We start from the raw sequence: 13,203 nt of genomic DNA, 5'->3' as shown, positions 1-13,203 counted from the left end.
GGGCAACACTGTTTAGCAGAACAACCACAATAGCTACCAGACAGATGAGGCAGGGGGTGAACTTTTTCTGTAAAGGGCCAGCAAGTAAATATTGCAGGCTTTGTAGGCCATAGAGTCATACCCACTAACTCTGCCACAAAAGTACCCACAGACCATATATAAAGAAATGAATGTTGCTGAACAATAAAACTTTATTCACAAAAACAAGATGTGGGACCATGAAGATGTGAGCCTATGAAATTACTTTTGCAGAGAAGTAACATGGGTCTTTTCAGAACCAAGAATGGATAGGACATAAAAGGAGAAAAGAAAAAAAAGAAAGAAAAGAAGAATTCTCCATGAGACTAATAAAACTTTCCCAAGGGCAAGGGGGAATCTTCCTTTCACCCTTAGTACTTACTAGGCATTTGATGGGTGGGAGGAGGAACAGATTCTATGGTTAAAGGAGCTTAAAGTTCATGTGCAAACAACAGGGAAGAACGCTTCAAACTACATCAACTCATTTCTCTGCTCTTCTTGCTGTTGGATTATTTGACAGATTACCCTTTCCTTTTTTTTTTTTTTTTTTTTTCCCCTGTTCTTATAAATACATTTACATCAGAGAAAACAAGGCACTTTAGGCAGATCACCATTTCTGTCTACTGAGTTAGTGTTTTTCTGGAAGTTCCCTGTTCCAGAATTTGTTTTCTTTTTCCAAAGTCCTTGCAAGATATTTTCAGGAAGTCTACCCATTTAGTCTCAGACTTTTTAATCACTGGTGACAGTTACAATGGTGCCAGAGGACCAATCACAGATTATGGTCCTGTGATCTCGCTGACAATGTAGTTCAGAGGCAAAGCACTGGCCTGGCATGCACAAGGCCCTGGGTTCAATCTCTAGTCTCATTTAAAAAAAATAGAGAGAAATAGAACTGTACCTTTTCACTTGCTCCTTCAACAGAGACCATTTGATGACACTCAGTCCATACTGAAAAAAAAGTGGGTGGGGACCTGGCAAAGGAATAAGGGGAGGCAGATTGGGAGTCATAAGAATCGAAAGATCATGAATAGCTTGGTTTGACCTGGGCTGAGTGGCTTCTCTGGGTGTGACTCTGGGGCAAGCTGCCAGCCACTGCCTGGTTTTTGTGCCTGTCTCTACTTTGTAGACCAAGGCAGTTATATCAGAGGTTTCTGGAGGATTCAGTGATGCTAATTAGGGCTAATTAGGCCCTTCCCCTTGCAGGGCAAGCTCACAACAGCACAGAAGCAGCAAGGGGCCTTTCGTTTCCAGACCTGTCACCCCACCCCTTTGCTGCCAAGTTCCTTCTTCTCAACTCCACGAGGACATATTGGCATCCAAAGTCATCTCTTAATGATACAATCCTGAGCAGGCGCAGTTCTTTCATTGGCCAGGAATCAATTAGCACAAATGACAAACAGCCTGTCAAGGGCTGTTACCGTAAAGTTTTTAGTAAAGTGTGGTGGCTCTTGCCTCTTTGCTCACTGTGAGGCCACATGGTACTCCATGTGTCCCACAGGAGCTTACTGTCTCCATCTTTTATTTTCTCATGCTAATCACTGTCTCCTTTGATTGTGAAATGAAATTCACATGAAAAAAGGTATGCAAAACACAAATGCGCAGTGCCCGGTGAGGTGGAGCACACCTGTAATCCCAGCAGCTCTGGAGGCTGAGGCAGAAGGATCTCAAGTTCAAAGCCAGCCTCAGCAATTTAGTGAAGTCCCAAACAACTCAGTGAGACCCTGTCTCTGAATAAGATATAAAAAAAAAAAAAAGGGCTGGGAATGTGGCTCAGTGGTTAAGCACCCCGGGGTTCAACCCTGGTGTGGGGCCTCCACTCGGAACTGGAGAGATTCCCTGCCCACTGGGCTAGTCCTTCCTCCCTATCCCATCCCACCCCCAAGTAGTCACCGCCATTCCCATTTCAAAATAACCATCACTGGTTTTCCTTTTAGTTTTACTCCCCAGGCCCCTAAACATTATAGCTTAAGTTTTCTCATTTTCAACCTCATGTTGCAGAATATGCAATATATTCTTCAGAATCTTGTTCCACATTCTAAACTGTGTTTCTTGGGTGCACCATGTCACTGAGCTGTCTGTTCCTTTCCATCATATGACTATACAAAGTCATCTTTATCCAGTCTGCTAATGATGGGCTTCTAAGGCATTTTTAGGTTTGGGCAATTAGAAATAAACAATGCCACAAACATTCTTGGACACATCTCTGGGCGCATCTATATTATATCTGATTTTCTCTAGGAGCACACATAGGAGTGGGATTCTTGGACCAACATAACTGGATACTCCCAAGTGCTTTCAAAGACAGGTCTTGCTAAGTGATCATTTCACAGCAACCATGAGAGTTTCTGGCATACAAATACTTGCTGGTGCGTGACTTGTCGCATTTTTAACGTTTGACACTCTCATGCATGCTGCTAAGATTATTTTTTAAGCTCCATAGATGGGAGAGCTTTGAGAAATCAGTGTTTAATACATATATATGGACTAGTCTCTATTTTACAAATAGTCAAATGCACCAATCAAAGGGGACCATGAAGTAAATTTTTATTACATCAATGTCATCATCCTTTGGATCAAGATATATAATATTTTTGTCAATCATGAAAATTCCCTTGAGGCCCTTTTCAACTCCACTATTCTGACTTTTAATGCCATGAGCTGGTTTGGCCTGTTCTTAAACTTTACATAAATGGGGCTATGTAGTGTGAGTGCTTTAGTTTTTGAGCAAATCAGTAGTTTGTCACTTTTAATTGCTGCATAATATATTCCACTGTATGAATATACCACAACCTGTATCTTTCTGCTCCACTTTGGGGCCAGTAGAAACAAAGTTCATATGCACAAGTCTTTTCTACAGGCACATCTCTCAAGGTGCACATCTACACATGAAATTACCAGCTGGGAGGACAGGGCAGATGTGTGATGGTGACTTTCAAAGGTACTGTATTATATCACCTACAGCAGAGGGCTGGTTTCTTCCTAAATGGGTTCATCCTGCCACTACCACGATGTGAGCTGAAGTCTACTTGCTGCTTCAGAAGGACTCCAAGGATCTCCCACCTCTTTATGGTAGAAACCTCAGTCCTGGCAGGTGTGATAGGGAAATGGAAAAAAAAAAAAAAAAAAAAAAAGAAGTGGGAAGCACCCACTCTTAGCACTACCTGGAAAAACTTGGTGGAACAGTTGATTTATATTTGCAAATATACTTTCTTGCGTCCCTTCCCTCTCTACAGAGGCCTGTGATGACTCCAGCTAACCTAGGCTTTGTCAGTAGATTTGGTAGGAGACTATCCTTGCCCCTGGGCAGCGGGGGAAATGGCAGAAATACCACCAAGGTGAGCCCAGGCAATAAACTGGTAAGTCAGAGAAACTATTCTGTAAGTTTTGATCTTGTCCCAGCCCTGACTGCCTTTTTTGACAGGAAAAGCTCTCAAGAGTCTCATTTGGGGACATTATAAGAAGGGTGTTCTCAGTGACAATTTATTTGTTCTTTCAATGATAGTTTTCTTGGAAAAGCTAGGGGAAGAAGGGAAGGAGTAAAGGGTCAGCTGCTGTTTCAAAATGACCGGTGGGAGATTTGGCCTGGTTGGAGGCAATTTCTAACTGTCCCCCCACATTTCCTGAGGGAGAAAGTATTCTGCCTCCAACTTACACAGGTGGCAGGTCCAGTGGAAGGGGAACAGGAAGGCAAGAGGGGCCACTGGAAAGAAGGACAAATAGACAAAGCTCCTCGACCAAATAACCACCACTAGCGAGTTTCCTTTCAGAAATAAAAAAGTGATCTCCTTTAGATGATTGACATGGCAGAGTGGTTAGTGTCTCAATGGCTTTTGAGAGTATGCACACCACCACACAGACCACTGGTAATTCTTTGTGTGGGTGCTATGAAGAGGACTAGAAAGCATATAATCCAAAAATCAGAAAAAAAAAAAAAATGTATACACTTATTTTTAAATGACCTTCTTAGCACTGTCCAATTGGGTAAAACTAGCTACAAAGAAAGACAATGATTCTTTGTCTGTTCACAAACAGTTTGCTTTAAAAAAGAAATCTTTCTATTTTTTTTATAGAATTGGTTTTTAGCCAGATGCGGTGGCACATGCCTATAATTCCAGCAACTCGGGAGGCTGAGGCAGGAGGATCAAAAGTTCAAAGCCAGCCTCAGCAACTTAGTGAGGCCCTGCGCAACTCAGCAAGACCCTGTCTCACAAAAAAACATAAAAAGGGCTGGAGATGTGACTCATTGGTTAAGTGCCTCTGGATTCAATCTATGGTACAACACAAGAGGGGACGGTTTAAGCGAATGGGGACTAGACTCAGTTCTTAGGAAGCAAAGTTTACATGAGACACATGGCCACTCATAAGGGCTGCTTCTTGCAAAGGAGAAACCATGCAAATGACTTTGGCGCAGTGTACTGCATTCACAATTTGTCCCTAAATCTCTCCTCTCCAATGGGTGATGGTGGTAGGACAAAGGAAATAAAAACACATTTTAGGGTTTCCATCTCTTCCTCTGTGGATCAACAGATGCAAAGGGAACCAAGGGCAGATTATTTCATTCCACTATCTCCATATTTCTGCCTGGTGTTCTACTCTGTAATGTTCGCAATGGACACACAAAAAAGGAACACATAAGAAATAGCACTTCATGGGGCCAAGAGGCTTCTAGGGCATCTCTCACTAGCACCAGAGAAGCAAGGTCACAGAGCTCAGAGTCCCAGATGCACCACATCCTGAGCCACCAGCACCACATTGGTGGTGCCTGGATCCCACCTAAGTTTCCTTTTCCCAGGCTTTCTTTAGGTCTTATTGGTCACTTTGAGACACCTTCAAACCCCCAAGTCTGAGTGAAGTCTGTTGCTTCCCATTCTTTAATCCCATCACCTGCTTAACTGTGGGTTTCCACCAAGAGTTTGCAAACTCCAGGAGGGGGATCTGCACACTGTGGCCAGCTTTGTGGTGTGCTCACATTAGAAACTCGGTAACTCTGGAGGGAACCAGACAGCAGTGTTCATAAGAATCGCTGAGTGTTTGAGAAGGGAGGAGCACCAAGAAGAAAACACTTCAGGAGTGTGATCAGGCAGGTTCTCTGGGAGGACAATGGAGAACTCTACCAGCGGGGGGACAGCAGTGGAGATCTTCCTTCCAGGGACAAGCTGCACCTTCTTGACCCACCAGTGCCCACCCTGAGGCCAAATACCAGGATGCTCCAGTCCAAGGCTGTACACAGTGAGCAACGGGAGCTGGGCCGTTCCTGCCCATCCCCGGTGGGTGGGGGCAGCCTTGGCTCTGGCTCCTGATGCCCTGGCCAGGACTTTCATGGAGCTGCCTCTGGCCACTTCTCCTCACTTGCCTCTCTCCTCCCAGAGGTGTCCGACCTGCTCGGTAGTCTGAACAGCCTCCCAGCTACTCCTGCTTCCGATCCCCTTTCTCTTTCCAGGCGTCACTCTTGCATTTAACAAATTCCATCTTGGCACCTGCTCTAAGGCAGACCCTAATGACCAACTGTGAAGTATGGCTGGCTGCTAGGACCAGATTACTTACAGCTCTCAGTCGAAAGAACATATTAGATTCTTTCTCTTTTTAAAAAACCACTTAATGAGAAATTAACATTCTGAGATATGACTCCCAGAGCTGAAGAAATAAAAGCTATTTCTGATCTGCTACAGAAACCCATATTGATTTTTTCCCCCTCTTTCCACATCTCTATCATCATTCCCAAGCCAGAGACTCTGCGAAGGGCACAATTATTTATGCTCCTTCAAATTAACAGATCATACAAATCCCTCACAGACCTTCAATGGCAAATGCTTCGAGCTCCAACAAAAGTTCTTTTAAACTAATTAAAATGTCCATTCCCTCTCAGAAGCATGAGAAACTCTGATGCTTTTCTCTTCTCAATGGAAGCCATACCCAAGTGGTCTTTGTTCCCCCTCCTGTCTAGTTTTTTATTTTGATATTTTTACTTAGGCGTTTGTAGGTTTACTTGACTTGCTCCTCTGCCTAATATTTAACTGAGCACCTACTACCTACCAGGCACAGTGTGCCATGCACACATGGATTCCTGCTGTACTTATATAGGTAACAAATGATTAATAAACAAATAAGAGCTAAATGAGGTGGTGCACACCTGTAATCCCAGCAGCTTGGGAGGCTGAGGCAGGAGGATTGCAAGTTCAAAGCCAGTCTCAGCAACCTAGCAAGACCCTAAGCAACTCAGTGAGACCCTTTCTCTAAATAAAGTATAAAAAGGGATGGAGATGTGGCTCAGTGGTTAAGTGCCCCTGGGTTCAATCCCTGGTACGGAAAATAAATCAATAGGCAAATAAATAAATAAGAAAGAACATTTCAGATGCTTTGAAGAAAGAAACCTGGAAGACATAATAGAGAGTAAGGGAGATGGGAAGGGGCAGCACTCTGAAAGAATAACTAAGAACTCACTAAGGAGGCAAGATGTCAAGTGAGATCTGAAAGCATAAAAGTGAGATCAGACTGAGGACAAGTGAGGGGACCTCTATCCCCACAGAGGAAGTGTCCAGGGCTGGGAGGGAGGAGGGGTCAGCAGCTCCTTCCTTCCCATGAGAGCTGGCCTGGGTCTGTCTTAATCTTTGCTCTAATTCCACATCTGCACAGTGTGGGGGTAATTTATTTATTATTTATTTATTTTTATTACTGAATAAATGAATTAACTTCCTTTGTAGGGAATTATTGTTTTTTTTCATACTGGGGACTGAACCCAGGCGCACTTAACCAATGAGTTACAACTCAGACTTTTTAAAATTTTTTATTTAGAGACATGGCCTTGGTAAGTTGCTGAGACTGGCTTTGAACTCGTGATCCTCTTGCCTCAGCCTCCCAAGCCACTGGGATTACAGGTGTGCACCACCATGCCTGGCTGGGAATCATTCTTTGCAGGTTTCCTCTGACTTCTCAGCTAGACAACAGGGTCAAAGGCACAACCCAGGCATCTCTGCCACCTTCCCAGAGCCAGTAAAGAATTCCTGCATGGAACAACTTCTGCTGAAGGTCTGTGTCCCTCCTTAAATTCATCCTTGAAATGCTAAGCCCTATGGTGAGGGCATTAGGTGGGACCTGTGCACCTGTGATTAGGTCATGAGATCAAAGCACTCACAAATGAGATTAGTGTCCTCTCCTGAAATTGAGACTTGGGAAAAAGCAATGGAAGCATCCTAAAATGGGATATTTTCATTCACTACTTTTCCACTTGCACTTGGTTTATTATCGTTACCAGTTGTATAATGGAACAGTTGGGACAACTGACCAATTATTCCCAAATCCCACTTAAATGGCTCTTGTTTAATGGTTCTACAAAACTGGCTCTAGTTTCCCAAGAAGAGAGAGAGACAATGTTTGCTAAGCTCTATGGAGTTGGCGCAGGTCTAAAGACAACCCTCTCAGAGGGTGTGAAGACGTTTTATCACAGCTGTGGGAACGAAGGCGAGATTTATTATGGTTCCTAATGCTATTTCTGTCAATGTCTTTGGAATTCTAATTAGATTATTAAAACTTTTCAAATCATTGCATTAGATCAAGACTCTACACCTCACTACGACAAGGGTACTTTTGAAATTAGAGGATCTCGATGTCACAGGTAATGATGTACTGCCGATAATAAAGTTGCAGGGAAATTCCTCCAATAAAAACCAGTTGGAAAAGACAGAACCCATTTATCTTACTTTCTCTCCCACTTTTATGCCTGGGGATATGATGTGTGTCCTGCAGAACATCAGTCTAGCCTTTTCCAATTGTAGCAACTACATCATGCTTGTTCACATGCTACAAAATTTAATGACTTGTCCTGGCTACTCATTTTGCCCCCCTCCCCCTGGCAAACCTGCACAAATTAAAAAATTTATAAGTGAAAAGATTCTTCAAAGAAGAATATTTTTAGGAGAGAGATGAGACAAAAGACAGGTGCGACACAGTGGAATAGCATCTCTTACAGCATTTTGATTTATAACATATGCATTCAAAAGTGGTACCCGAAGAGAAACAAATGGGTTCCTGTTAACCCAAACCCATTTGCAGGTAATAAATGGGTGTGCCCTTTACCCATCAAATAATGGCTCTAATGCCCTTCAACATCAGGGGATGAGGAATAGGTGTCACCCTCTGTCCTTTGCAAGATAACCTGATTCCTTTAGTGAGAGAACTGGAGCCCTTCATATTCCAGCAAAAGGAAGTAGATGTGGCTTACTTACCATGATGTACAACACCCTTCAATCCGTGGATAATAGGATCCAGTGCAGAATTGTCCCTCGGACTGACCTACATGTAAAGGAGACACGATTGGTTAAATCTATTCTGGCATCAGATACAACAGCCTCAGTTTAATCTTCTAAAGAGAAGGGAGGGAAATAGATGGGATCTACCAAGGCGCTTAGGTCTCACATATACCATGGCTCACACCAAATGCAGGAGATTTATGATATAATAAAATCAAGTGAGATGGTCTAAATCAAAAGAAAGAAACTTCACAGAATACATTATAACGGGAGAGACATACCATAGTCCTAGCAAAATCTTAAAGGCAATTGCAAGACTTTCTTCTGGGTTCATTTTATTAAAGGAAGCCTCTGATAGGCTAAAAAGTCATTGAAAAAGAGCAATCTATCATCAACTGAGTATTTCAATACCTTCTGGGGATTTTGTTTCTTTCTTTTCCTTAGAAAATGCATCTGTTCCCTGCCAACCTACTCTCCTTTGCAAGGACCTTATGCCCTAGAAAAATGCCATGTTCTAAGGGGCATTTGTTCGAGTTACTTAAAGCAAGAAAACAGGAAATGAGCTCCAAGAGATATTGACCCTGCCTCAATTTCCCTCTGGGGTTTGTAATGCTTCCAATGCCAAGCCCTCTTTGGTCCCCTCATTCTTTTCCTTTACTGACATTCCTTAGAAGAAATTCTCTTATTTTTGCTCTTTCTAGAAAAGTAACATCTTACCAGTATACTCCAATTTTTAGGTACTTTCCCTAGATAAACATTAAAATATTTACAAATGAAATGAAATGATGTCTTGAATATGCTTCAAAACAATCCAAGAATGGACAGCAGAGGGAATGAGCAGGGTACAGATACAAAAAGACTGGCCTTGAGTCAATCATTCATAACCTTGGGTGATGGGTATAGGACAGGTAATGAGACTTTTGTGTGTGTGTGTGTGTGTGTGTGTGTGTGTGTGTGTGTGTGTGTACCAGGGATTGAACCCAGGGGCACTTGACCACTGAGCCACACCCCCAACCCTTTTCAAGTTTTATCTTGAGACAGGATCTCGCTAAGTTGCTGAGACTGGCTTTGAACATGCAAGTCTCCTGCTCCTGCCTCAGTCTCCTGAGCAGCTAGGATTACAGATATGTGCCATTGTACCTGGGGATAAGACATTTTCTCTACTTTTACGTGTGTTTAATTTTTTTCCCAAATAAAGAGCTTTCAAAATCCATTATCTGTGGTCAGCATAGCTCCTGTCTTTTTTAAAAAAAATTATTTTTATTTTTTTGCTTCAGGGATAGTATTTACCATTAATCCATTTCTGGCATAGCTTTCAATGTGTAGCAAGGCACAATTTGATGTTTCAAGTTAGTAAATTCAGAGGAATCCACATCCATCCCTAGATGGAATTCTATAGTGACTGCCAATTTCCCACACTCCTTCCTCCCCTTACAGATGTTCCACTGGGGGTCAGGGTGCTCCTAGTTTGTGCTCTCTGATAATACTCATATCTCATACATCTTCTTCTCTTCTCTGTTTCAGCATCTCCAGGTGAGAGCAATGCCCTCTGAAGAAGACACTGACCACCCCCAAAGGCATTTTTGGTTGTCATAACTTGGGGTGGACAAGAAAGGAAGGAGAAGATGCTGCTGGCCTCAAGTGTTGAGAGGCCAGGATGATGCTAAACATCCTATGTGCGCAGAAGAGTACCCCTATAACAGAATCACCTGGCCCGAGATGCGCCTGGTGTACAGGATGAAGTTGGGAAGCTCTGGATAGTTGCTCTGTGAGTAAACAGTGATCACACCCTCATGTCTTTGGTTATGCCTAAATTCAGAACACAGGTGCCATTATGCACAGAGTTATGTTTATACACTAATAAAATAATTTGGAACATGGTACTACATCATAAACACTACAGGTATGGGGAAAAAAAAAAAAAAAAGCGAATAGGGACCCAGTGTAGCAGATCACAAATGCAGAATTCTGGGAGTTCGCAAGTGTGTACGTACAACTCCAGATTGTCTGAAGACAAGCTCAAACCAGGGCTGGCACTGGTTGAAGCATCAAACATTCATGAAAGGTGAACACGCATGAACTACACAAAATCAAAATTGTATTTGAAGACATATTGTATTACGCACTGTGGCCATTAAAATTCAAAAACACGGCCAAAATAGGACCACAACTCAAAAATGCAAAAGAAACTCTATTCAAAGAATGTGGCCAAATTTCAAAAGTCCTGAATACAAGAAAATTCCAGAGGAAGATTTCCACGTCAAACTGAAGCTGTAGGTGAAAAACAGCATCAGTTTGGTTGGGGTAAGTGTCCTCTAAAGGCCCATGTGTTACAGGCTTGGTCCTCAGGGTGGCCTACCAGAGGTCGTGGAGCCTTTAGGAGGTGGGGTGTTGGTGAGAGGTTCTTAGGTCATTGAGAGTGTGGCTTTAAAGGGAACTGGACTATGGTCTCTACTTCCTCTTGTTTGGTTTCTTGGCAGATGAGGTGAGGTGATGGGCTCCATCACACACTCTTCCCATGATGTGCTGACTTGTCTCAGGTCCCCAAAATGGGGCCAATCAATCATGGACTGGAACTTCCCAAATTATGAGCCCAAATAAACCTCCTTTTATTTTATAAGTTAATTATCTCAGGTATACTGGTATAGTCATGGGATGCTGACTAACAAGATGGTCTCTGACTCATCTCAACCCAGAGATGTTCATGCCAATTTAACTACCTGTAGTTATTCTAATATCTAATATTGTTACTTTACATTCCTCCCATCCCTGCCACAGGCAATGCTGCAATTTGATTTTGATTTTCTTCCATCAAGAGTGTATAACAATTTCGGTTCCCTTTTGAAATTCAGTGGTCCACATGATTTGCTTTGGCTAAGGTGCAGTTAGTGAATGTGATGCAGACAGAGACTCATAAAGCACTTGGATCGGAAGACCACCAAGAGAAGAATCCCAGGTTAGCCTACTAGAGGATGATAGAACCCAGGGAGCAGACAGAGGCAGTCCAGGCTGAGGTCCTTCAGGACCCACCAGTTTTCCAACTACCAGTCAGGTGAGTGAGTACACTCCTGGTCATCTGGGTTTAAAGCTGGCCCTAACCACAAATGACCAGCCAAATGACCAAATGATGAAATAATAAAATGACTGCTGTTTTTAATGAACTGGGATCATTTGTTACAGAGCAAAACTTGGCTGTTGGAGCTTCTAGGACTGTGTATAAAGGTTGAGGAATAGGCAATGATATTAATTTTCATAACCAATACTTGTCACTAAGGTTTATCCTAAAGGTTTCTCATTAAGGTTCTATGTGATAAGTCTGATCACCTCAAGTGCTGTTATGGTTTGGATGTGAGCTATCTGTTCCCCAAAAGCTCACATGTGAGACAACTGAAGAAGGTTTGGAAGAGAAATCATTGTGTTACAGCTTTAACTTAATCAATAAATTCATCCCTGATGGGATTAACTGAGTGGTAACTGGAGGCAGCTGGGGTGTGGCTGTAGGAAGTGATTCATTGGGGACGTGGCTATGGGGTATATACTTAGTGTCCTGAGAGTGGAGTCTCTCTCTTTGCTTCCTGATCACAATGTGAGCTGTTTCCCTCTGCCATATTCTTCTACCATGATGTTCTGCCTCACCTTGAGCCCGAAGAATGGAGCTGGCCTTCTATGGACTAAGACCTCTGAAACTGTGAGCCCTTAAATAAACTCTTCTTCCCTAAAATTGTTCCAGTCAGATCTTTTTAGTTACAGCAGCAAAAAAAGCTGACAAAAACAAGTTCTCCTCCAAAACTGTTACATCTCCTCTAGCATGGCAACCTCTCTCAGATAGAATATTCTCCCCTTATCCACAGTTTTATTTTCTGCAATTTCAGTTACCAATGGTCCACTCTGTTCTAAACAATATTAAGTAGAAAATTCCAAGAAGTAAAAACTCTTAAGTTTTAAATTGTACACTGTTCTGAGTAGCATGATAAAATCCCATGCCTTCCCACTCAATCTTGTCTGGAATATAAATCATCCCTGTGTCCAGTGTATCCACCCTGTATCAGTTACCTTCCTGTTAATCACTTAGCAGCCATCTTTCTTAACAGATTAGCTGCCACAGTTCTTGTGTTCAAGTAACCCTATTTTACTTAATGGTTCCAAAGTACAAGAGTAATCAGGCTGGCAATTTCATTACAGTATATTGTTATAACTGTTTTACTTTATTATTAGTTGTTATTGTTAGTCTCTTACCATGCCTAATCTATATATTAAACTTTATCATAGGTATCTATGTATAGGAAAAATATTTTATCTATTTATCTATCTATCTATATATATAGTTTGATACTATCTGGTTTCAAGCATCCGCTGGGGTCTTGGAATGCATCCCTTGCAGAGAAAGGGAGATTACTGTATTTGATGATCTATCCAAAATGAGAGGGGATTTTATAGAGGGGGACGCTTTAATGCATTTAGTCTTGTCTGATGATGTGAAGGCTCAAAGAAAAGTGTTCCTAATCCTCTATGACTGACACCCCTGATAACATTTGTAGGCCATGCAAGAGGAAAATAACCAGGCAACCTAATCCAAGTTCAATTTCAGTTCACTTGTGCTTATAGCATTTCATTCTTTGTACAATACTCAGATGTGGCCTCATCTGAGCTCAGAGGTCTGACCCCAGGTTCTAAGCATACCCATCAGTGGAAAGCCTTCAACACTCCATTCTGCCCCAGTTTCCATTTCTGGTTCATCTGGTTGGGGTTAAAAAGATGGATGAGGAGAAAAGGAGAGAAAACGTAGCTTATTGGCTGGTCAAAGACATTTACTGATAATACTGAGCTCATTTTCTAGTCTGTGTCTTGGTTCCAGACCTGGCGGGGAGGAGGGATCCAAATAGCATGCTAATTAGTAGATTTGTTCCAGTAAGGTACAATCCTAACTGAAATAATTCCT

General features: G+C 42.3%; 1 protein-coding gene across 5 annotated transcripts in view; it reads right to left on the bottom strand.

The window, feature by feature from the left end:
• PTPRG (protein tyrosine phosphatase receptor type G) overlaps positions 1 to 13,203 on the bottom strand; it is a 718,545-nt gene that overhangs the window by 147,303 nt on the left and 558,039 nt on the right. For all 5 annotated transcript variants that reach the window (XM_079114373.1, XM_079114370.1, XM_079114369.1 and 2 more), the window contains one exon: positions 8,241 to 8,307. In XM_079114373.1, the coding sequence (XP_078970499.1) occupies positions 8,241 to 8,307 (67 nt within the window). The remainder of the gene's footprint in view (positions 1 to 8,240; positions 8,308 to 13,203) is intronic.

The sequence above is a fragment of the Sciurus vulgaris genome (genome assembly GCF_902686455.1).
Source record: "Sciurus vulgaris genome assembly, chromosome: 16".
Lineage (NCBI taxonomy): Eukaryota > Metazoa > Chordata > Mammalia > Rodentia > Sciuridae > Sciurus > Sciurus vulgaris.
This window is presented reverse-complemented; position numbering and strand designations above follow the sequence as displayed.